Here is a 26322-nt window from a genome sequence, read left to right on the forward strand (position 1 = left end):
TGCATTTCTGCATCGGACAATTGTATACAGCCAATTTTTTGTACCAATTTCAAAACGTCGCTATTGTGTTAAAATCGATCGCCATCTCTTTGTGAATTAATTGCAGCGCTAAAATGAAATTGGTTATTGAATTATTGTTATCGTTAACAATGATCGTACACGGCGAGGCGGCCTCGACGTAGTCTATTTCGGTTGCGCTTTTATGCCCTTGCACCGGTCGAGATTATTGCTTATTAACGAAGCGACCGTTCGACGGCCGAGTGCTATTCGAAGCGGCATCGTGATTGATTGCATTTAATCGGAATTTAATATATCCGCAGAATCCAATCGTCGCGGATGAGATACAGCAATCGGAGATTCATTCTATCAATCGTCTTATCGCACCCAACGTTCGTTCGATACATACATATTTCAGTATTACTGAAATGTAGAATCATTTAAAAAACGTAAAAAATAATATGCAAAATATGCAAAAATTTTTACTTAATGTAATGAAAAAGTTTGCAGGAAATTTTTCGTTTACATTTATGAATTTTTTCTCAATTTTCTTATATAAATATTTTTAAAAATCGCCTTCTTTCTTCGAAGAATTCTCGTTCTCGATATTAGCGGGTCGCTATTTTCCCAGAGAGACCCGTGATTTTTCGGCGAGGATGCCGCGAAGATACAAATCGTACACGACCGTCCCGTTCCTGCTGGCAATTTGCATATTCCGTGCTTTTCGATATCTGTCCAAGCCGGTGTACCACATCTGGCGTTTCGAGGTCAGTATTACACTCTCCGTGAACGTAGCAGGTCCAGCAGTGCCATTTCCCACCGATCTGTCTGTACTATGATCTCAAGCCGCATGTCATATCGGCACGACGATTTTCCGGCGAACTGCGCCGTGCAGCGTCGTTTTCCTCTCGCCAATTTTTTTTTTTTACACACATGTCACGAATAATTTCCCGTCCTAATTTCGCACTAACGATGAATTTTCATGTGAGATTTCCCGTGCAGCGCGCTCCCGCTAATGACGATCTTGCACGCGAAAGATTATCTTCTCTCGCGATGATTTTCTGTGCGAGTTCTTTTCTTTTTTTTCATAGAACGATTGTATGTCGATGAAACTGTGATTGTTCACATTGTATACAATTCGACACGCGAGATTTATTAACTCTCTGTATTTTCGAGCAACGATCGCGCTAATGCCGATACGACACACTGCGATTTCTCGCGCGAAATTTTCTGAGCGGCCAATTTTTCGCGATCTCGCTCGCGAAAGGTCGCGAAGGTATAAAGGAGCGCGCGTCGTCTATTCGAGCACCAAGAGCGGAGCGAAGTCAACGACCGGTTGTTAATCGACTTTACATGATAATAGGCCGAAGAGAATCGTGCCACGGTTGCCTCCTCTAGAAAGTTCGATTCGTGTGCAGGAAAGTCGATTACTCCGAGAGACAAGAGGCCGCTGCTTGAAGACCTACGACGCTCCGATAGTGTCCCTTTTAAGCTGAACTCGCCGCAACCGAGTCTCGGAACGAAGAAACGCGAGCACGTCTCGCGTTCTCCAACTTCCCTTCCTCTACATATCGCATCTTTATTTATTAACTCTATTTCGAAGCCGTTCGCCGACTCTTTTATTTTTAAAAAAATCTGATAAGTTTCTAAATTTTGTAATTTTATCAATTTATTTTTATTTTTTAAAATTTTTGTTTATAAATTATAATAGAAGGCAAATATATTTTATTAAATTTCTAAAAAATATGCTGAATTATCGTTTCAAAATTTAATCTGTAGTTAATCACGAAAATGTTTGTGAAAAATTATATTGGGTTAATAATATAATTAATATAATATACTTTCCGACACGTTTTATAAGTTTCTTTCGTGCAATTTCATCACCAATTAACCGGGAAAAAATTATTTATGCAAAGTTGCAGAAAAGTTCCATCGTTTATTTATTTTTTATTTCTAACGTCATAAACCAAGACTCTTAACTCCGACGAAACGAGGTGGCTCGTAAACATCGTTCAAGGAATAAATTTGTAAATTAAGGGGTAGGTACTAAGTGGAGATCTTCTCTCGAATGCGTGAGAAGCATGCATTTGCGTAATTACGCAAGGCCGTCGCGTCGCACCATTGTGCTGCAGAAAACATTTTTTCTTTCTGATTTTTATTTTCCAGCTTGTAGTTTTCCATAGCAATTAACAGCTGTGCTCGTGTTAAAAACGTATTTTTCATTAGCGTATAGCTAAAGGAATTGCTCGACGATACTAATCATTTAAGTATATCGTTATCTTATAATATAGGCACACTTGTTGAACTTATTAATAATTTTTAAATAAAAAGAATAGCCTGAAATAATAATTTTATATATTTCTAAAAATTGATATTATTAATTTTATTAACAATATATTTATTTATTATTACTGCTATAAATATAAGATCTAAAAAATTAATATTATATAATATTATCACTAATATTATTAACACTATTTTATGATTAAGATTTCTTGCCTTCAAGATAATAATAATTATACCAGAAGGTTTTGCGCGCGGCAAGCAAGATCGAGCGAGAAAACTTTGACGTTTGAATCGATCGGCGATCTCGCTAGTATTAAGTCTGTCAGTTACTGAACCGTGGTGAGCATCAGGCATCAGGTGGGCGTAGGTAGTGCGTACCTACGCACTCTCATGAGAACTCGGAGGCACCTGCGTGCCGCCCACGAGTCAGCCAGTCAAGGCACATCGGACAAGAGAGTCCCGGACAGCCGTTACCCATTCGATTCGATTAGCCGGCAAGCGATGAAGATCTTAATGTTATTCGCCGCTTAATCGCCCATCTGAAATCTCTGCTTCTCTGCGGAGATAGATAAATGAGAAAACTCGCACGCGCAGATGATGAAGCTTCCGTATACACTTGTGGCAGATGGCCCGTAGAGAGTGACAACCCTATCGCCATTTTTTATTTGTCCTTTAAAAGAAAGATAATTCTTATATGCAATTCTCTCTTATATGCAATGTTTTAATTAAGATGCGGCGATCGTCACATAAATCATTCTAACATGTTATTACAACAAACATTTTGATAGCAATTTTAAATTCTTTAATTGATAGATTGGGGTTTATCTTTATAGTTTTCTCTATTTATATATAGATATTAAAAAAAATAATTTCCAATTTTTCTTTTACGACAAAATATACTCTCGAATACAAAAATAATTATTATGTTGTATATTAAATATTAAAATATTTAGAAACTATCTATGCTCTATTATATGTAATTTCTTAATAATTGGAATATACAACTAATATGTAGTTTACGATTTCTTCATATGTCATTTTCGTATAAATCTCATTAATCAAATCTCAAAAGAAATAGTGTTCTAAATTCTACAGGTTTAATCAATGAGAAAAAAAAATTATAATGTTAATAAACTCGACTTTCAATAAATACATGCGTATTTATAATAATTACAAGAAACAATATTAAAACGTTGCGTGTGGCTTTCGCTATTTTTGGAAAATTGCCGTCGGCTTCGGTTTTTTAGATTCTCTTCTCGTGACTATTATTGCGTGAAGAATGTCTATCCTATAAAATTTGATGAATGTGCGATCGGCTACTTAAGCACAGATTTCACTTCTTAATGAAGTTTTCATGCGAAATAAACATTATTGATATTTATGAACTTTTCTAATTTTACACTTTCCAATTTCTATCGTTTGTTTCGATGAGATACCGCTTCATAAAACTATATAATAATAATAATAATACTTATATTAAGTAATGATTCTATTACAGTTCAAAAATTATCTTAAGATTTTACTTGTATATTATTATAAAAAGATTTAAAAAATTTTTAATTGTCTTTTTCTTAATATTTTTTATTCTTATATAATTTACATTGTTTTCTTATCTTTTATCAATACGTAGAGAAGTCTCTTTATTAATGCGTGAAGAATTTGTAAGAAACAAGATAAATATCATTAAAGATTACGCATACATGACATAAGATATAATGATTCCAGGAATCATCTTTCTAGCCTAAAACTGCCCAAGCATGTAGCATCTGCGTCATTTCTTTAAATCATGAATCACATCTTTTGTGATAGCTTTTGAAACGTAAACCGCAGTTGAATATTTCAAGATATTTCTTTAATCGTGTCATCATTCGCTTCATTATCCGCCACATGTTACGTAAATCTAAAAAAAAGTAAGTCTAAATAAACAAAAGAATGACTGGTTGTTCCATACTATGTGGGCTAAAAATCTCAGACAAAAATCGACGATTGCGATATTTCTCGAAATCGCAAATGTTTGAGTATCCTTGCGTCCGTGATTGGTGAACGGATGTTAACTTATATCGTCCATTAAAAAAGATGTTTAAACTATGCGATTAATATACGCTTCGTATTCCAGAGTCTGCCTTGTTCCGCCCACCTACGATTATTTATCGGCTAACTAATCGACGTATAAATTTGAAGCGACGTTCGTATCAAGGCGACGGTGCATGACATAAGTGCGCAATCATATGCGTTCTGTCATATGTTGTACGCGTTATGTTCCTTACCTTAAGGTGCATGATAAAATGTAATGCGATAAATTTATTCGAACAATATTACAATATTTAATTAGCATATCCATTTTTAAATATTTACTTACATTTGCATAAATAAACTGTAAGTAATTAAAATAAATATTATTCATCTTCTTATAGTATATAATGAAGAAATTGCAATATCTGGTTCTATCAATAAGAAATCGCATATAATAGTAAATTAAAAATTATAATTTCATATTCTTCACTTCAAGAATATTGTTATACGTACAATATACGTACATACGTATATATATTTTTTTTCCACGGAATAAAATTATCAACACAAAAAATTAGATTAATATCAATTTTATCTTCTTAAATGTATCTCTCCATCAGGAGTGGTATGTTTGTAATTTTACTTACAACACAACAATTTCATATTTTTAAATATTTAAATTTTGTTATCCAGAGTATATTTTATAATATTTTATATTATATTATTCAGCCTTTCACAAGGCACAAGGCATTCTTTTTCGATATCTTATTTTTATATAAAGCATAAAATATATGAAAGTTCTCCCTTTTTTGTTAAGCACTAAGATTTGTGCTCACGCGTCGTCACGCAAATAATTCTCCTTACGACGAGATGCATGCATGAGTATGTGGTGCATTCTATTTATATGCAATCCGCGTGTTCGCCAGCAATAAAATCGTGGCGCAAATTTGGATGAGGTAAGATCATCAGTGTGGGAGCGTGGGAGTACTTTCACTATGTTATTACAACTAAAACGAAAAAGACGAAATATAATTTAAAAAGTGCACTCTGGCCTCTCTGGGAGAGGGACCAGTTAAAATTCCACGCGTTGACAAATCACTTGTCCTTTTCGTGCATGGTATTCGGGATAACGACAAAAATTGAGAGAATCGCGATTCGCGGCCTATCGACATTAATCGCGATTGAACGATCAAATCCAGTGCAATTATGGCATGCAATCGTTTATCGAGATTAGTTTTTGCATCTATTCCGCTCTCCGTTTAAATCTCCTATGTCTATCAGAATTTTATGATTCGTGTCTATTTGTTATGTAATATTCATATATATACATATTCATATATATACATATTCTAAAATAATATTTGTACAAAATTATTAATCATAAAATTGTTAGCTTCGAATGTAGGTTCATAATTGAATCCTTGATGCTAAAATTATGAACTTTATCAAAATATATTCGATATAGAATGTACGCTCAAATAATTTATAAATAAGTTCTCCTTAAAATAATTCAGACTAATGAATTTAAATATGACTTTTATTCGATACCAAAATTTAACGATCCTTTTGATTTATTATTAATGTAATTCAATAGCCAATTAATATTAATAAAATCAAAGCACAGAAAAAAATTATACGGCCGCAGCCAATGCACAAAAAAGTGACGTAATATTTATCATTTAATAATTGGTTATATAAATTTCTTATAATGCTTATAACAAATATATTAAAATATTGATAATAATTCTAATTGGCACATGCAATATTCGTAGTATTTTATTATTTTTTATATGTCTATTATTATTTCATATAATTTAATATATTCAAACATTTGGACGACTATATATGTATATACATCACTTAATTTTTTTAGAAAACGTTTTTTAGAAAAAATCACGCGCAAAATACTTTGTGCTTATTTAAATCCCAAAAGAGTCTCACTTTCGAGGAGTGACCGATGTCGCTTCGAACTGACGAAAGGAAGAGAAGGCTCATCGATCAGAAAATACGCGTACGCGCGGCTTTTATGCTAATACCTATAAACTCTGGCACAATCGTCGCTGTTATTATCGAGGCTACTACGACCGATCGTAAATCTCACGCGCGACGGCTGGACATTTCAAAAATGGCTCCTTCCGAGATTCACACACTCGCTCATATTCGAGAGGAGAAACGTGCACGTTGAGATACACACACGCACATCACTCGTACAGTACACCATTGTTGGTCATGTTGTGTTGTCGGTATACTCTCTCGAAGAGAGCCGTCTCACCATCTGCGGCAAGGCCGCCCGTCCATGTAGTATTGGGCCTTATAACGGGCCTTATAACCCCTCTCTCGTTGTCATCATCACGTGGAAAGAAATCCGGAAAATATGACAGGTTTTCGTAACTTACCCTTCGATTTCTTGACACGCGCAAATATTTAAAGAAAAGAGAAACCTGTTTTTTAACGAAATATTTTCTTCATGCATAATTAATTCTGAAAAGGTATAAATGTAAATTAGTTAATTATTGGAAGGAAGAATTCGCGAGAAAACTTATATAATTCAATGATAATATTTTATGAAACCCGGAGTGTCGTGTGAATTTTTCTGTCATATCGCATCATGAACATCTGGCATAAAACAATTTAAAAAATAAGTTAGTACAACAGGACAGAAAATATTGAAATGAACGACGCGATCGCTTCTTGTTAAGGCCTTTTATTAATCTTTTTATATAGTTTTTGGTCAATTTACAACTGTTCGTAGATAAAATGATAACGTAACATAGGCAACGTTGCGTATAATAATCATAGCAATTAATCTTTATTATCGTCTTGATGATAATAATAATCTCATAATAATATAATATAATAGAGAATAATCATCATTATCATCATAGCAATAGCTGTAATAATAATATTAATATTGATAAATCGTCGATATATTGCTTAATCATTAACGCACGGCCGTGTGATATCGTTGGGGTTACAAAAGCTTAGGCCTAAGAATTAGCCGCCCGGCGCCTAAAATTAACGCGCAAACTGTAACGGGAGAACTAATATTTCTCTTATCTTTCGTTACACCAGATTGTTGGTATATACGTTGTTACGATGCTATGACTGTTAAGAAAAGCGGAACTGAGCGCAATATTTTCCCAGAAAAACATAGAGATCGTTTTGCACAATCGTGTTGGATTATCAAATACAGACACGCGAGTACTCGAGACTTTACTGCATCGCCATCATGCAATTTTTCAATATATTTATGTATTGCCTCATGAATACACTTATTCTGCCTCAGGATTGAAAAGTATGTACGATACTATCGATTAAAATAATATCTCGATAATATTTTGCAGAGAAATTATTTAAAAAAATATATACATACTTCTATTGAATCCTGCATTCTATTATAGAGAAAAAAATTCTCTAGTTATGCGCATCATGCAATCATGCGATATATAAATCTCTCGAATGATCTATCTCTGATTTTCGCTGAGAATGATGTTTGGTGATTTAGTACTTCGATATACTTAACCCTTCAATGACGAGCAAAGCCTACAATTATTTATCACGTAATATCGATTATTCGCGCAGTGACGATTTTAAAAGTTCACGTGATAATTTTATTTAAAACATTCCTCAGTGCTTTCCATAACTACGATGAGAAGTCCAAATATAAAAATACGCATTTTATCATCAAGACTAATGAGACATATAACAAATAACCCGTGTTAATCGCGACGATGATTATCGAAGGGTTAAGTCAACTTATAGCTTAACTTAGTAGAATATACTTTACAGGATAAAAACGAAGATATGCTTTTATAACAACGTACTCGTTATATATATTTACAGAAGATATAAAACGCCATATGTTTGCGCAGCACCGAACTTCAGTAGCAAATCCGTCGTGTTTTCTCGACCATCTTTATTTGTGTGCATTTATTCAAACGTCATCGAGAAACGTCATTTTAAAGTGAAATAAATGATACACACCATGGCCGTCTAGACTAGAGATCAATTTGATTGCAATAAAAGATTTTTCGCCGAAACTGCTCGCGGATATATTTACAGGCAATGTTATATTATAATTATACTGTATACAATGTGTGAGTATGTGTGTAGAAAACACGACGACATTATACGCGTAAGACGTAGGAAATCGTTCGAATTCCGAATAAGGCAAGGCGACTCGAGTCCACCGCGACTAATCTCCAATTTCATTATATCGGGAGATTCGCCACGATTTTCGCGTATTTCCTACATCGATCGACGTATAACACGTGTACAACGTCAGCGAATTAAAGGAGACTTTCCTGAAAGCTTTCCGGCGACGGAAACGAACGGAGAAGGAGGATCATCGGCAACATATATACTCGTCGTCCGAATAATATTCGTAAAACACTCCTACTCGCGGTCGTCGTACATTGACCGTTTACTATCTAAAACCACGGTACTAAAAAATATCCCTCTTTCACATGCTAATCCTCGTGTCGACAAAATAAATCCTTTTCTCTCCGCCTTAATCCGTTACTAAGACACTTGGTACAAAATTTGGCGCTACGCTCGCGTTTGGTATAAAAAACAGTTAAACACTGGAATGGCATTTCTTCGACAACACACATCGTTATCTACAATGCAGTCTGTTTAATTTTCAGGTTTCGTGGGGAAACGGGCGGGGGAGAAAAAGGGGAAAGGGGGTCGTTTGATTTTATATCCGATGGATCCGAGCGTGGGAGATCCTCTCGCTTTTTTATTCCATCCTCAACTGTAATCAACTCTTTCTCCCTCCTGTATCTTTCTCGTTCTCTTTCTTTCATTCTCTTTCCTCTCCTTCGAGGTCGTAACGTATAAATAAATTATCTTTGATAAATATAATCGATAAACTATATAATTAAATAAAAATGATTATAGGCGTTACCGATCGGCAACGATTGATTGATCGTGCAATCGCGACGGTCTCTCGACAATCTTCCACGATATGTGATCTTGAAAATTGGCATCATTGATCGATTAAGTATATTAAAGTACCACACTCGTCAAATCACATAAATAGTATTTATCAAAAGATTAAAAAATTTAAGGAAACTTTATATACTCACACACATATATATACATATATATACATATGAGTGTTTTTTATATATATTTATATATAATAAATATATATCTATTTATTATATATATACATATATATATACGTATATAAATAAATATATATATATATAATAAATATATATATAATAAATATATACATATATATATTTATATATATATAAAGAAAATTTAATTTTTATAAAAATTATCACAATACGTTTACGAGATAAAAATAAAAATAATTTTTGGAGTTTTTAAAAAAATTTGCATGATAATTAAAGATTATTATTTCGAACTCAATTGACGCAATTGACGAACATATATGGGATGCAATCAAATGATTGGAAGTAAATCGATTACCATTAATGCAAGACTCGCCGCATTTAATTGCACACTTTTTCCGTATTAATCAATTGAAAACTTGTCCACGGAACGAGTTTCCTTTCTTTTTCTCTCTTTTACTTTGCTGTCTGTCGTAAACGTCATCTCGTTCTTCAGCACCATCTAAGCACCACCCTGATACGTGACTACTAAGAGCTACTAACTGATTGACCCCGTACCGTTAAGGCCCGTTAAGTTACTCTCTAGCCGGACGTCTTGATCTACAATGATGGTTGTTTGAAGGCGTAGGCGAAGAGCAGAAATAGAAAGCAATAGTCCAAGCGTCGAATTTTGTTTGCCGTGATAATAGCGCACACGACAGTAAAACAAACATTTAATGTACAAGAATTTTAAGAATTAGAATTTTTCCAAGTTTAGATCCGAAAATTAAAAAGAAAATTAGAATTGTTTGTTTTTTATAATTATGAATTTTTCTCTAAAGTTTTAAAGTTTCAAATATTAGAACTTATAGATGTTTTTCAATTTCAAAATGTATCTGGATATTGACTTTGATTTTAAATCCTGATTGTGAGATAAAAAAATATCAAGCAGTTTTAAACTTTAAACTTATAAAACTAATTAAAAAATTTTTTAAATTGTAATTTTGTGAATTTCTGAAATATTTAGAAGAAAATATTTTAAAGAGCATCGTCTTTCGATGTAAAAAATCTAAAATAGTACCTAATTCAAATAAATTAGACTTTATATATAGCAATTCATTTTTAATTTTACGGAAGATACTCTGTTTACGATACTTTTTACTCTCTGAAAGTAAAAATTTTTAGTATAGAGTATAATTTAATCTTTATTATCTCTGGACTCTTTCTGGACTCAATTTTTCTTTTCCTGCGCTTCTAAAAGTCTGTAAACTTTTCAAACTACAGATCTCTGAATCTCCCTTTACATACTATCTTTTTAAGTCAATTATAAAACATATTTTTAAAAGTCAACTATAAAATATATATATACACCCCGTCTATTTTCTATCGTTATTAAGACGTCCGACTTATCTATTAAATCGAATCAAGAATCAAGCGTAGCAAGAGAACGCGAATGGTTGCTCTCGCTAACATCAGCGGCGCGAACATCAGCGGCCCGATCAGCCTAAAACTTAGCCTAACGCAGGAAGGCTACCCGATATACCTCGAGCCTCAAGACACGATCGAGAAAGAAAAACCACTCTCAAACGCTATCCGACGCCACAGACATCGGTCTTTTATAAGAGACGGTACGAGGCACTGGTATCCTCGAGCAACCTTCCTGGGGTTTCGGGTCTTTTCGGGGAGAAACCGATACCTGAACATCCTGAGGCACAGCCATTGTCCCGTTACTGTCCACCCACATTTTGGCGAAGTCCATATTCGCGGCACGGTCGGTCGAGGTAGCCTGATAATCCCTCAGAAGGCCCTGCAGCTTCTGCACCATCTGACGCTCGTCCTTCAAGTCGCCCAGCTTTTGCATGATCTGATCGAGCAATGGATTCGTCGCCTTGGTAGGCGACGACTGGAGGGAAGCGGTACCCGTAGCGGACGTTCTGATCCTCCTGCCGTTCCTATCGTATTGAACCCCCCCGCCGTTCAGGCTCGGCCGCGACTGCAGACTCTGCCTGCCTGGGCTCTTCCGCGAGAAACTCGGCGTCGTGGCACACGTGGCCGGCGTCGTACTCGGATCCAAGAAGGTGTCCGTCTGAATGCTGGCTCGCCGCCTAGTCTGACGGCCGTTCCACGTGGCGCTACCGCCGACGGACGTTTTCGCGGAACTGGGTACCGGTATCGGTGACAACGCTTTGCTGAGACTTCCGCTCGGCGTTGACTTGCGTACCGTCCCGTAGCTTCCGTTGCCCCTGTTGCGCATCGAACCACTTCGGTTTAGCGGACTACTCTCCGGGCTAGAATTGCCGTCCTTGGGCGTTTTACTGTCGGACGAGGTCTTGGATAGATTGCTGTTCTCTCGCGCGACGGAACCGGCTCGTGGCGTCCTGTCGCCCGTCGACGAGGACGCTACGCTCCTGGACGGGGACGAGACTCGTAAAGGACTCGCCAGTCTATCCTTTCGAATTACCTTGCGCAGCCCGGTCTCGATACTGTCGGTCTCCACGCCAGATTTTTCCTCAGGCTCCGTTTTTGGCGGTTGCTCTGAAACAGGAAACGGGAAGACGTGCGTTCTGAGACGCTGGATCTGAAATGTGTAATTAATCGTTTGCTTGTTTCGACATTGCCACATGTCATATGAGAGCAGCACAAGAATTAATTTTTAAATAATCATAAAAGATATGACATTTTTTCTTTCAGATATTATAAAAATGAGAAATACATAAAATAATCGTAATTAACAATTTTAGCAAATACTGCTATAAATGGAGATGTAAAATACAGAATCAGTCTCTCTATACAATGTCAATTCTTTTATATTTTCTTTAAACTAACATTGACAGTATTCTTAATTATTCCCCACGTAAATTTATTATTCCAAATCTTAATAATATTATCTTTAGATTTAATTTTTATATCAGTATAACATTGGCATTATTACTGTAAATTTATCACTAATTCTGAAATCTATTTCAATTAATGAACTCGGCGAAACTTATTAATTAACGCAATTAGATATCTTAGAAAACATCATATAACGCCTTATTCCAAACATTAGAAATCACCAAATTATATAAGTGAATTATTAGGTGATTGTGTAATTACCGTTCTTATCTCGTCGTTTCCTGTCATGTGACGATTCGTTAACACTGTCATAGTGACATTTTCGACGACAAATGTACGCGCGCAACGATCGTAGCCTAAATCGTGTTTTTTTTTTTTTTTTTCATCGCGAGGTGTCAACTTTCGCGAACATATGTGATTTAGAATCCGAAAAAGATCTCAACTATCACCGAATCGGTCGGTGTCGCGCTTAGCATATTTAGCGTAGGCGAGGTGAAGGAACGGGCCCTGACACAATTGGGACTGAATGCGGTCTGTCCTGTTGTGTCATTTTACATGGGCAAAAACAACACTCCTGCGAAAGGTCGAAGGCAACTATCTATTCCGAAGACAAATGAATCCCTTCATTGGAACTTCCGCGCAAGTTGTAACCATAAATCTTCTGCTACTTTATATAACACGAAACCATGAATTTTTCTACATAATTTTTATATAAGCAGTTACGTAAACCTTTTTACCATCGCGCGTCCACGTATATCATTCATTTCATATAATTTATATTCTATTACATAGTAATTATTGATCATATATTTATATTTATTATACAATTATTAATATTATTATTGATCTGATCAAGAGATATTATCCGGATAATTACATGTAAGATTTTTATTATAAATTTGCATAAAAAGATGGTAATATAATTAAAAGAGAAATAGCAAGAAACGAAAACTTAATATTTCCCAATAAAATTGAATACAATTTAATCTTACATAAGCAATGCATATATTCAATTACCAATTACAATTATTGAAAATTATACATTTTTTGAGAAACTTAATATTTTTTTTTGCTTTAAAATGTATATCTTGATATATTATGCGCTCACTATGTAATTAAAGTATCGACTTTCGTATTTTTTCTGATCAGCTGATATGACCAAAACGTTGCATGTCATTTCATATTTTATTTTCGCGTATTACGTACACACCCACGTATGTATAAACCACAGAGAAAGTCCATTCTTCGGCAAAGAAGAGAAATTAGATTTTTAAATTCATGTATTGATGCCACGTGCGCGTGCGAGAATGATAGAACGATGTTGTCTTTATCGGAACAAATGTAAATGAGAAAATATTCATCAAACTCGAATTTAAAAAAAAGAATAATTCCTCGAAACACGGCTCGTCGATCAAGTTTAACCTCAACCCTCGTCAACTTAGAAGAGTCGATCGGGTTCTTAATAACGTGTTGCGTTTTTTTGAATCCCATCCGCAAACGTAAGAAACGTCGCATAAATATTAAAGCGTCCGATTATAGATTTGTTGAGTTATACGGCAGATATGCATATATTTGCGGGAACGCAATTCGTAATTAAAATCCGAGAATCGAAAATCTATTTCGAGATCTCGTCCTAATAACGCGCTACTGGTCAAACCGGATTCAGTCTTCATCGATCCGAGTCCTTGGAACTTGTTATTAAAATTACGCAAATGAATTACGAATTAAATTTGTTGCAAAGGAACCTGCGTTGACGTTGCTTGCTAATATTAGATTCGATATCGTATGGTGTTTCGTATTCGTTCAATATCGATTTGACGTTTATGGCATAAAAAAAATAAGTGTGTATAATTTACGAAGTTTATAACGAGAAAATTATAGATTTCCTTCACACCTAGCTTCTAAACACTTTTCATATATATCATTGGATCTATAATTCTATTTTTGTAAAATATATTCAACTCGCTGTGAATGAGTTAATTTTTTTCTGCAAAGAACCACACTAATAGGATATACTAAAAAAGAAAATTTCGATATTTCACGCTTAAAAGAATAATTATAGCATAAAAATAGGCGGAATAAAAATTTCGCTTACACAAAAGGAAACATAACATGAAGGAAATTAACCGCTTCTAATTTATCTTATTATAAGAATTACTGCAAAGGAACTACCATGTTACGTTGAACATTGCTAAATAACGACACGCTCGGAAACGCTGGAACGAATCCAGTGAAATCGCAAAATTCAGTTTGCTGCTTCAAAAAATTGCACCTTGTTACCAGGCTTAATTCTCTTGGACAGTACTTCATTTACGACGTGACGAATGGACATGCTTCGAAGTTTTTAAACCTTCTTGTGAGATAATTTCTTTATATAACTTTCAATCTTTCTTTTTAATCTTTTTATATTCTGCGACTTAATTTACGATATTTAAAGCACTTTATTCCACGGCGCGTGATTATTAAAATAATTAAGAAATAACAAATTTAAAACAATTTTTTAATCAATAATCGATTTAATTCTCTAAGCAGCCAAACAAAAATTTATTGCTGCGGTTTTAATCCACTTTTACGGTTTCAACTAACCTGACTTAATCAGAGCAATTTTGTTTTTACTCTCGACGCTAGGGAGAAGTTTTCTCGCCTGACTGAACACAAACATCTCCCTTGAAATCGAAGCAGAACCCACAGCATCATAAATGTGCTGGTACGCTTCGGAGAGCAGATTGCATGCATCGCTTTAAAACAAAAAAGTCAAATACCTTGATGCGCATCTTCGCGTACGCGCTCTAGCGCCATCGCATAAATTAAAGATAACAATGTAAATGAATGAGTCATCAGGGATCGCCTCCGGCGACTTTGCGTAAATCTCGATAGGATATTTGTTGTCTATAACGCCCCCGGACCGTCCTTTCATTTCTCGCGAAATGTAACATGAAAGTTCATCTCGACCGTGAACCATGAATGACAGATGGAACGAAATGCATGTAACAGCATCAATCAATTTTAATAAGAGTAAATAAATTATTATATTCTGCAAAGAATTCTTTATAGATAAAAAAAATAATATACGTGCTAAAAGAATATAAGTAAATATATATAAAATGTACAAATTAGAGCAAATATAAATGTTTTGAAAATGTAAATTATGATTCATAAAAATCTGATGCAGATTTCTCTGCAATAATTCCAATAAATCATTCTATTTGCTCGAAATTTGGTTTTTTTTCTCTTATCTAAATAATTAACTTTTTCTACTGCTTATATATCTGTATTTAGATGCCAATTCTGGATAACTAATTAATATAGAGAATTTATGATATAGAATTCAGAAATCTGACAAAATTAACAACTCTCGTTTTCTATAAAACAGAAAATGATTATGATGATACATTATAAAAAACCAATGTAAACATACTTTATATGCGAATCTTGAGAATTTAAAGATATATTTTAACTGATTAAATTTTACAAATTTGACACAATTCCAAATTTTAATCCCAATGAAAAATAGACATATCCTGCCATATATCAGCACTAGTTTTGGCAACCACTACAAGTTCTGGATTAAAGCAAGTTTTTCCATGAAAAACTTGTTGTTTTCGCGTCACTCTAAGTGAAAAATGTGCAGGTCACCGGGTTATAAGCTAGAACTATACCAGGGGGTCGATCATGTAACTTTTCTTTAGAGCGAAAACGTGAAAAGTGAACAATTTCACTATGGAAACTAATGCGTGATTGGCGGAACAGAGCAAAATTTTTCACTTTTCACGTTTTCACTCTAAAGAAAAGTTACATGATCGACCCCCAGTCCGTTCAACCCGAGAAAAGGAAAAAGCATCGGGACGATCGAAGCGAGTTGGCGTCGCGCCGCGAACTTTTTCCACTCGCGGCAATGCGTCACAGCCGCGTTAAGTGAGTCGAGTACACGAATGCGTGGCTTGCGTGTGTTCAAGGCGAGAGTCATACGACGACGAGCGTTATCGAGAATCGACCGGCGGCGATTGTTCCGAGGACAGGTTGCTGGAGATCGCCCACGCTTCGAGCGATCTCCCTCGCGTATAATCGACACACAGCTGCTAAATGTCAGCCCGGCCCGACGCGAAGAATGCGATCTTATATGCCTGCGTGTCCGTATACACTTGAATATTTCCTACTGCTCTTGGAATATTTAATCGCAAAGTGGTCCAAATGTGTCATGGATCATAGACACCCGAACGATTTTTTTTTTTTTTTTTTTGTAGAGAGACTCGAGAGAATTCGCCGGGGACAGTTTGTCCTCGCGCGAGTTCCAGCATACGAGACAAGATCGACACGAGCTACTATACCATCGAATGTCGAATGCGACGCTTTTGTCATGTTCGACTGACAGGATGGTCTCGATGAATCGACAAAGGCCCGTCCGACGTCTCTCATGTCAACGACGCGTAATTAATGCGAGACGTTCAAATAGTAAACCTCGCGCGTACATGTTTGTATGTGTGGATTCGTATAAATTCCCAATAATTTGTGCACATTGTATGTAAATCGTATTGGAATTTATGCGACAGTTCGATCGAGCTAGATATGCAAACTAGACTTTCATCGCGGGATATATCGTAAGATTGCTATTACCGGCTCATTTAAGCCGTATGTATATGAAGTAACGGGACTTTCGGTTCTCCGCGATTTCTGAGTCGTTGTCGACTCATTTCTCGACTTCACGAAGGCATTAATAATTTGTTTTAAATCAATGAGAAAAACAGAATCGATAGACTGCAAGATTATATTTAAATCAGGCTGCCGTTCCGACGAAATCTCGATAGATTTTCCTTAAATAGATGGCATTATGACAACTATAAATGACTTTAGGGAAAGATTACGGAAAAAATAAATTAATTGCGAAAAATTTAAGTAAAATTTTAGATCCAAGTTTCTATTTTCCCGATAATTTTCTATTTCTTTCCTTTCACGCGGAGTAACTTTTCCCCTGTGTACGTATTACCTTTCTTTCTTCTGGACAAAGAAAATTTATCGTCCCTATCTATCGTCGTGCAAAGTGTTCGCCGCCTCAACGGGCGAATTAATTCGTCGTTGTCGATACTCGCGAGATCGACAGGCGGAGATAAACGCACGAGCACGCGCGATCTCGTTCTATTTTCGCGGACAAAGCTCTCGAAGCGCTCTTGCCTTCTCGCGTCACCGTAATCCAATTTAATCTCTCGATTCGAATCGGCATATAGAGAGAGATTTTCTTTTCCATCTCCTGCCTTGACACGCGACATCGTCTCGATCGCACAATGCGCGCGTTTGTGCATCTCCACATATCTCTCTCTGTCCTCTGTCCTCTTCGTCATCCCGCATTCTCTTATTAAATTCGATGACTCGCTCGCTGGCGAGTGCACGTTCAAACGCTGAACACTCGAGGGTCCGACCGATCAGAGTGTCACCGTATATTCACTCGGCGGACAATAGAAACAGTCGCGAGTCTTTATCAGCTTTTTTTTTTTTTTTTTTTTTCTTTAAATCGAAACGATCAATTTTATCGTCGGATAAGAGTACTTAGTGTCTTCATTTTTTAAAATTCCATTAAAATTCCGCGCGTAATTTGCATACGGAATATATATGTACACGGAGTGTCCACTTACTTTGACAATCGGCAACCGTGGGCGAGCTCTGCGTACTGGCGGAATTCCCGTTGGCGGTGGACGACTGGACGGCACCGAGGCTTCGGTAACCCTCGTCGGACACCTCGCTGCAGTTGTCCGAGTGCTCTCCGTCGCCGTGCGGCGACTTCTGGGTGTTCGCCGTGGTGTCCTTGCCGAAAGTCTCGATGGGCGGTTGTTCCTCCTTGCTCGGCGTGGGGCTTCGACTGCCGCTCGAGTCCTCGCTGCACTTGTAGTTGTAGATGGACGGCTCGTACTTTGGCGTGTCGTCCCTCTCGACGGCGCGACGAGCCACGCCACCCTCCACGATGTATCGTTTCGTAAACTCGCCCGGCACTTTAAGGCCGCTCTCCTGGACAGAGCAAACAAATCCGATTCTGATTATGTATTCCCTTCTATATATCTTCTATCTGTCTGCTTAAATTCTGAACGACGCGAAAAGATTAAAAGCTCGTTGAGCTTTGCGAGATGTTCAATAATAGTTCAAACGATACCATTAGTTTTGACAAATTGATCAAATCAAAATGATTTCACTGAGAATTTTTTATAATGATGGAATCGTAATTATATTACCCCTCCGTCAGCAATCTAAGTCTTTTAAGGCACAAGCAAATTTCCATTTTCCAAATTGCTGTTCAAATTTCGCTTTGTATAAACAATTGGATTTAATATATTTGGCTTTAAAATTTATTGGATATTGTAATAGAGATATTAACAAATAATCCAGAATTTTTTTAGATTTTTTTAAAGTTTAGAACATAAAAATAATATAGGGTAAACTTAACAGACTCAGTTTGCTGACGGTGTTAGTAAAAAAAAAAGATTGCCGAGGGTTAAATTTAAATTCTCAAAAGTTATATTAATATTTAGAATTTTTTCCACAAGTTAAGCATTATACCAGTACTCTGAAAAAAAGTATGTCTCGTAGAATAATAGAGCAAACTTACTCGGCCATTTTCCGGAAGTTTTCCGTGATAAGTTGGCGATCGCGCCTCCTCGTTGACGTTCCTCCTGGACGAATCTATATTTTTCCGCGGCGTCGGGCTCCTCGATCTCAGGTTCGCCCTAAGTGTCGGCGACCTCGATCTCTGTTTCGCCAAATCGGTCTGATGCTGATTCGGACTCGCCAACAGTTTCCTGTGCGGCGTGGGACTCCTCGAGCGCTTCTTCAGCTCGTCACCCGATTGCGGCTGATGCTGTTGTTGCTTGCTGCCGGCCGTCGGCCGGTGAGGTGTGGGCGATCGCGAACGATTGCTGGAAATGCTCCTGGGTGGTGCGTGCAGCTGCGCCGATTGTAGATTCTGCACCGAACCGACGCTCGACGCGGAACTCCGCCTGGTTCTCGGAGGTGATGATCTGGAGGTGGAAAACAACGACCGCGGGCTTTATGGCGGAATTGATGTCGGTCGTTATATCGGGTCATGTGTTTGACCGGGTGTGCACCGGAGAATTTCTAGTTTCCGTATTCACGATGAAATGTCACGACGTGTACAATACCGTACATAAGTTCGCGAAAGCGTAGATAAGATTAAGGAGATTTGTGACAAAAATCGCTAACGTTGAATTAAATTTACTTCACGCTTGTTATGGTAAAAATTATAGAAGATGTAAAGCGTAATACGATATAATTTCTACTTTAAAAAATAATGAGAAAAAAAATTCTTTCTCTCGAGTAAGTCTAGTGTACTTATAGACAGTACTGTGCACGATGTAACAACATGCATTTATGTATTTTACTGCTCCATGCGAAATATCTTGCTATAGAATGTCTATAGCAGCATCGCTCTCTAATGCCATACCGGATTTACACTCAAAATATAGAACGAATACATAGCGATAATCATAATGATTAGTATTAATTATTGGATAAAAAGAAAATAAATATTTTAAATAAAAATTCTATTTATTAACTATACAAAATAGGCTTGAAAATCATTCGTGCAAGATAACAAAAAATTAGCACAAATAAATAAAATCACCGCAGAATTAAAAAGAAACAAAAATAATATAGTAACTATATAATTTGTTATATTCACACGTTTTCAAAATTAAAAGGAATTAAAATTTGACATATGTTTCAACTTAATGGTATCAGATTTTTTATCGCCATCAAGTGTAATCTTCGTATTGCACCTGTGTATAATTAAAACTGCGCAGTAATAAAAAAAAAGCAGATGCTCACCGTTCATAATGCACCTGCGCGTTGCCCAGATCGAAGGATCCGCTGGCCTTTTGAATGAGCTTCGCCGAGACCATCGAGCGATGCGCTGAAAAATCCGGAAGAAAGATTGATCGTTATTAGGATCGTTGCGACTTGTTTAAGGAGAAAGATTTGATAAAAGATTTGATGCCCGCGATGCTTACAGTTTCTGCATCGGCACGGATCATGTTTCTCTAAATAATGGCTGAGAGTATCCCATCCACCACCGACACGCACCATCACGTGACTACGCAGGACCCGGACATAGATCGTGACCTTGGTGTCGCCGATCCGGTACTTGCCCTCGGCCACGTGAATCATCGGAAACTGCGTCGGACACGTGCATTCCTCCACGATATCGCGAACCTGAAAGCGAAAAATGATCGATTTTTAAATTTAATGAAAATTATATTCTACTAACTGATTGCTCCATTTAGATTTTTCCAACACTTATGATATTAAAATATATTTCCGGTATAAGAAGAACTTGGATCGAATGTGAAAAGGCTCTGTTTCGAATATATATATTTTTTTTATGTTTGTTCGATACGAGTAACTAAATAATTATTTTTATTTCTAAAGATTGATATAATTCTCTTATATATCAAGAACACTTAAAATGTTTAATTGCATTCAAATTTTAATTTTTCGGAAAATTCGTGAAAAAATTGCATATCGTTATTTTTCACATTCTCTGTGCAACTGTTCGACAAATATATTCCCTAACTCATAAAAAGCATCAACGATGTATTCTTGGATTAAATATCAAAAAAACACCGAGAGAGTATACATATTTTTTATACTTTTTTTACTAGAACATGTGTGAGGCCTGGACCAGTTTCTAGTCAAGCGTTGCATTGTTTCGCCGAAAGAAACATCATCGAACCGAAAGGCGAGAGAATATAAGACGCCTTCGATAATTAATAGGAACGAAACAGAATTCTCGGAAGTCGTGCCAAGATGGTTTCAGACATACATTCATCATTTCGTTAACAAAGCCGCGGAGAGCAGGTAAAACTGCTTGGCTTCGTCTTTCGAGTCACTTTCAGTGATGGTCGCTCACATTGAACAAAAATACGGAGACACGCTCGTATAAAATCGACCACCGACTCGGGAAACCTTGCTTTTTCTTGCGAGAAAGTCGCTTCTGCTGCCGGCAATGCAAAGAAAAGATTATGCATTTGTTTTGCATTACGTCCCGATTTAACGAAATCGTATTCACGCATAACACAGTGTTGCAATCTCTCATTATGAGCTTTTTTCTTTTAATTAGATAGGTATATTTTTATATAATTTCTCGTGAAAATTGACGTAGAAGATGGAATAATAAAATAAATTTTAGAATCTCTATCGATTTGTAACTTTATAATTTAATGTTGGTCCATAAATATTCGACTTACATCTCATCTTCTCTCACAATCAGATGTTTCATTTCTTCATCTGTACGTTTAAGATTGAAGATTCGAAAGTCTCGTCAGATTATAAATCTCAGAAAGGGTTATCCGCATTTAATAACCGACACAGCGAAAGGGACCATTTTCACAAGCGTCTTCGCAAGCGCTCGAATTAGAAAGCAGAGATAATTACGCGCGAGTTGCTCGCATTAAAGTTCCCCCCTCGATTCTCTTCAGCATTGAAGGAGCGTCCCTTATTATGAAACAAGCTCGTTTCGTTTCTCTGAAAGAGAGACGCGTATACGACTTCTTTTTCTCTATCTCGGGCAAAAACTTTCAAAACGTCGGCGAATTCGGCTGGAAGTAAGAGATAGGCAAGCATGTCGAACCTTCCCATTGTCAATAATAAAATAAAAATTGTGCAAAAGAGATTACGTAACGATTCATACTCGTAGTTCAAACATCTCGACATTTCGAGAACGTTACACAATCTCGCGTAATTTTCATCGAATAATTGCGAATCGCGCGCGCCTATTTCATGATTGGAAATGAAGAAAAGAAATGAAGCATCGATATGGCAAATAATTTTAATTGTTTAGATCATTAATCAATTATCTGGAAGATTTATTTTTAAAAAATTAAACAAATATATATTGTGAAAAAAATATATCTCTCTTTCTTGGTAAATTTATTTTTATTTTTAATCTTTTTTCCTGAAATTTTAAAGAGATAAAACAAATTCTTCTCGCGGCAAACTAAGAAGAAAAAACATTTAACATCATTATATAAATTATTTTTTTCAGATTTGCATATATTCGATGGAAAGTCGACAAGTATCGACTATAGACTGTATATAATTTAAAATATGTGTGTCAACACACTCGCGTTATTCCTACACGCGATATACTGCAACGCAGAGTTAGAGAACCACCTGGGAGCGTACACACACGAGCCCTTCCACCACTGACCGATTCAATTCCTCGACGCCGTCGGCGTCGCCGACGATTTATCGGCCCGCCGTGTAGGTATCCGCCCGCGGATCGATGTGGACCGATCGCGCGAGAGACTCGAGACCCTTTCTCTCCCCGCGCGCGCATTATCGATCGGATCGGCTGATAAACGGCCGGCGGATCGATCGATCCGCGGTGTCGCGGGACGAGTGTCCGGTGAGTGCGCGGCGGCTTTCCCTTCATACATATATTGATCGGCGGGGCCAGCCCGACGCGGTATCGCGGTCGCGAATCTCGCGCCGATGCACACGCGAACACCCGCGTGTCCTTCACACGAGGTGGGCCACCCACTGGAGCGACGTCACCGACGTAATCATTTATCAATGAGCGCGCCGATAGTGTATAGCCCGCCGGAAGTGGTCATTAACCGGGGGTATCGATGATCGAACTGCCGATCGCCGATCGGAGATCCGCAGTTTATAGCGTTTTTTATTATATGCGCACGTGCTTATCGAGTCATCGAGAACGCGATTTACGATGTCGAGGGTGTTCCGTTTGTTTCTTTACCCGCCAGCGGTGGCACGAAGGGGAGAAGGTGTTCCATTTCATTGTTATTTTTATATATCTCGATGATTGAAGGAACTGTCTGGTTGGCGATTAATTATATTTATCGCGGGAGAATCGTGAAGCGTTAGAAGGAGTTCGTGCTACTTCTTGGATTTTCTAATCAGATGTCTAGCTCTTCCTTGGAAGCTGAGAGATATTTCCTTTTTACTTTTCTCTTTGACTGAATGTACCTGTGTATATATTCTTCTCAGTTTCCAATTTTTTCCTAACACACGCAAATAGATGATCGATCATTAAATTATTCCTTATAATTTATGTTGGGAGAAAGATAACTCGATTGATACTTACAACTAATTTTTCAATATTTAATAATTTTATAGATATTACTGATAGACCTCAGCCTTACTATATAATATTCAGTTTCGTTAATCTACGTGCCGTATATTTGCCAGTATTTTATCGCCGTTCTTCATCATCGTCTTTATCAATAACTTCGTGAGTCGGCTTCGGTTTGAATTGCTTCTCGATAGTTCGAAGATCGGAATTTATTCTACGACGGACGCGTTAAACCGACCGCGCTATCGATCATTCTCTCTTATCGCCGAGTCGGATCATCTTAAATATACAGGGTGTCTATGAGAGATCCAATCTGAAGTCTGAGAACGTGTTCCATTGGCTCCTGAGATCAACCCAGATCTCAGAGAATGCATCATGTATATGTCCATATTTACAATCAATTACGACTGCTTGAAATTCAACGTTTACATGCCGGACAAATTGTTCAGACAGTTGAGAAACAGTCGGCAAACTATGTCCGTTCGATTTATACGCGCTTTGATGCCTTCCAGGAATTCTAACGAGAAAGTTGATTTATATTCAAAGGGAAGTGTTTAACGGAGGATACACTAGCGAATCATTTCTACGTCACAAAATGTTAATTAAGGTACGATTTTAACTGACGGCAAAGACGACGTTGCCTTATCTTATCGATCAATTAACAAAGTTTCTAAAGATTTCTTGGCCGGAGTTTAAAAGAAGCACTTCATATATCATCCGTACATGTGTATATCCAGCCGCGAGCTGGTTTTGACACTCGCTGAAAATTATTTATCGATATCGTGCCGCTCAGGTTTGTAATATGTAACACGACACGGCCGTGCTATGCAAAATTTTTAGTCACGGACCGCTGAGAAGGACACGTGGCCAGAATAGCGCGTTTTCCTGCGATTGTCGGTGACACTTTTCCAGCGGACGATTTATATGGACCGTTCGATAAATTAACAAGCATAACACGGCGCGGCTGTACTTTGCTGTAATTGTCACAGACGGAATTTTCTCGATGATGTAAGACGACGCGAATTTTTCGCTTGTCACATCTCGAGGTGTTAAATAAATCCGTTGTACGCGCAGGACATTATGTCGCACCAAACACGGCAAGTATGTTCGCGAAGATATAATATCCTGTAGTTGTGCGATATCGCACGTGATACATAGCCGCAAGTTTACGGAGAAACTATGTTGTACCGTATATAATCGGACATAGAAAGATTTAGAAACGGACAAGCGCACATATATAAATATATACGACATTAGAGCGTGCATTGCTAAAAAAAATGTCCCATGTCGCTAAAAATTATCTTATACAAATTTTTTCATAGAGATTAATGATAATATTATATAGAAAAAAAATGTATCAAACATTTCCAATTAGGTTGTCATATTTGAGACAAACATGTTCTCAAAAATTCCAATATGGAGAACTATTAAGTCATCATATTATATAGGAACAAGTTTATTATCTCCTTTATCCCCTAATTATCATAAAATATCGATCGATCTCGTCCCCGTCCTCGAATTGTTATGCATTAAAAAGCCGCCCGCGTTTCCGATGTCAAGCGTCGCAAATCTCATTTGTCAATCGCGATTGACAAATTGACGCGTTACGTAAGATAAAAATAAAAATTTCTACTCGAACGAGATCTTCATGGAAAAGCAACGGTAACTTGGTAAATCATCGCAAACAAGCATTTCATTGTGGATTCCGAAGGCGTTTCGATTGACGTCGATCGTGAACTTCCACTTACGTCACGTTGCCTCTCCTTTCAAATATTTAATCAGGTCGCGCAGTCGATTATCGAATCCAGTCGCGTCGCAACGATAGTCCGTTCGATAATTAATACACTCTACCGTAGGAGGATATCAACAATCATAGAACAGAAATTGTTCACAAAATCCGTGACAAATGTGTAATTTTTTAAAGCTTTATTAAAATTTTACTTATTCAAAGAAAAGTTATCTTAAAATTTATTTTCTCACTTATACACACATAAGATATATGTATATATTAATTATATATTATTTCATAGATATTTTAATTATCACGAGAATAAAAAATAGTATTTTTAATTGAATTTATTTCTTCTTTCTTTTTTTAAAGCTTACAAATAAATTGCAAGCACATATTTTTTGCTCACGACATTTTCGTGATGCAAATGTAAGATAATAAGATAGTTATGTCTGGTGTTGGACAGTTATGTCTGGTACATTTAATACAACGCAACACGCAAGGGTTCAAAGCGACCGAGAAGCACGAAAGGAGATAAATCGAATCGAACTATGCCGAATGACTTTTGCGTGAAATAGTTGGGACACTCGCAGCGACTACCAAGCGATATATCAGCAGTAAACATATGGAAAGATTTGTAATTAAGAGGTACGTTAACGGGGCACCAATTTCACCGACTTTACGACGAATGCCTTGACGCAACCAATCGGTTCTCGGCCCTAATGGCACATTACAGGGCTCAACATGCGGATTTATTTATTCGACCAGTTGCGTTTTATCGTTCCCGTCGAGAAGAACCCGTTCTAAACGCTATTTTAAGAATCAATTATGTGGAGTATTAACTCGTCGTCGTTCGCGTATCATTAACGCGTCGCATTAATTGCGCGGTGGACCGAAACAAACAAAAAAGACACGACGATCTTCCATATAAAGGAGCGAATGGCCGATCAAAATTGTGAAATAAGCTATAAACTACGCCTATACAGAAGATTGCGATAGACGAAATTATTTAAAACGATATAAAATAAATATTTCCTCTGGCTGCAATATGTATATACATGTATATATGTATATGTCTTTCGACAGAATATTTTTTGTCGCAATTCTGCTGATTTCTTAAATTTGTACTTTTAGAAATAGATAACTCACACATCAAGTCACACACAAAGGTACAATTTTTTAAATTAACAGGAAAAGAAAAATATCTCTATAGGTGTGTGATATATGTTACTTTGAAAAGAATCGCAATTAAAGCATACATGTTAATATAATTATACATGTTAATAATTGTGCGTCTTTCGAGA

General features: G+C 36.8%; 1 protein-coding gene across 1 annotated transcript in view; it reads right to left on the reverse strand.

Annotated features, from left to right (window-relative positions):
* Nucleotides 1-9632: 9632 nt before the first annotated feature.
* Nucleotides 9633-26322, reverse strand: part of LOC145943563 (GAS2-like protein pickled eggs) — a 60272-nt gene continuing 43582 nt past the window's right edge. The window contains exons 4-8 of the mRNA XM_083051161.1: nt 20207-20408; nt 20025-20109; nt 18790-19198; nt 17825-18194; nt 9633-11897 (exon numbers count right to left, since the gene is read on the reverse strand). Of these exons, the coding sequence (XP_082907287.1) occupies nt 10945-11897; nt 17825-18194; nt 18790-19198; nt 20025-20109; nt 20207-20408 (2019 nt within the window). The 3' untranslated portion in view covers nt 9633-10944. The remainder of the gene's footprint in view (nt 11898-17824; nt 18195-18789; nt 19199-20024; nt 20110-20206; nt 20409-26322) is intronic.

The sequence above is a fragment of the Prenolepis imparis genome, unplaced genomic scaffold (assembly GCF_030444845.1).
Source record: "Prenolepis imparis isolate NDT839.2.m4 unplaced genomic scaffold, iyPreImpa1.0 SCAF_1, whole genome shotgun sequence".
In the NCBI taxonomy this organism is placed as follows: Eukaryota; Metazoa; Arthropoda; class Insecta; order Hymenoptera; family Formicidae; genus Prenolepis; species Prenolepis imparis.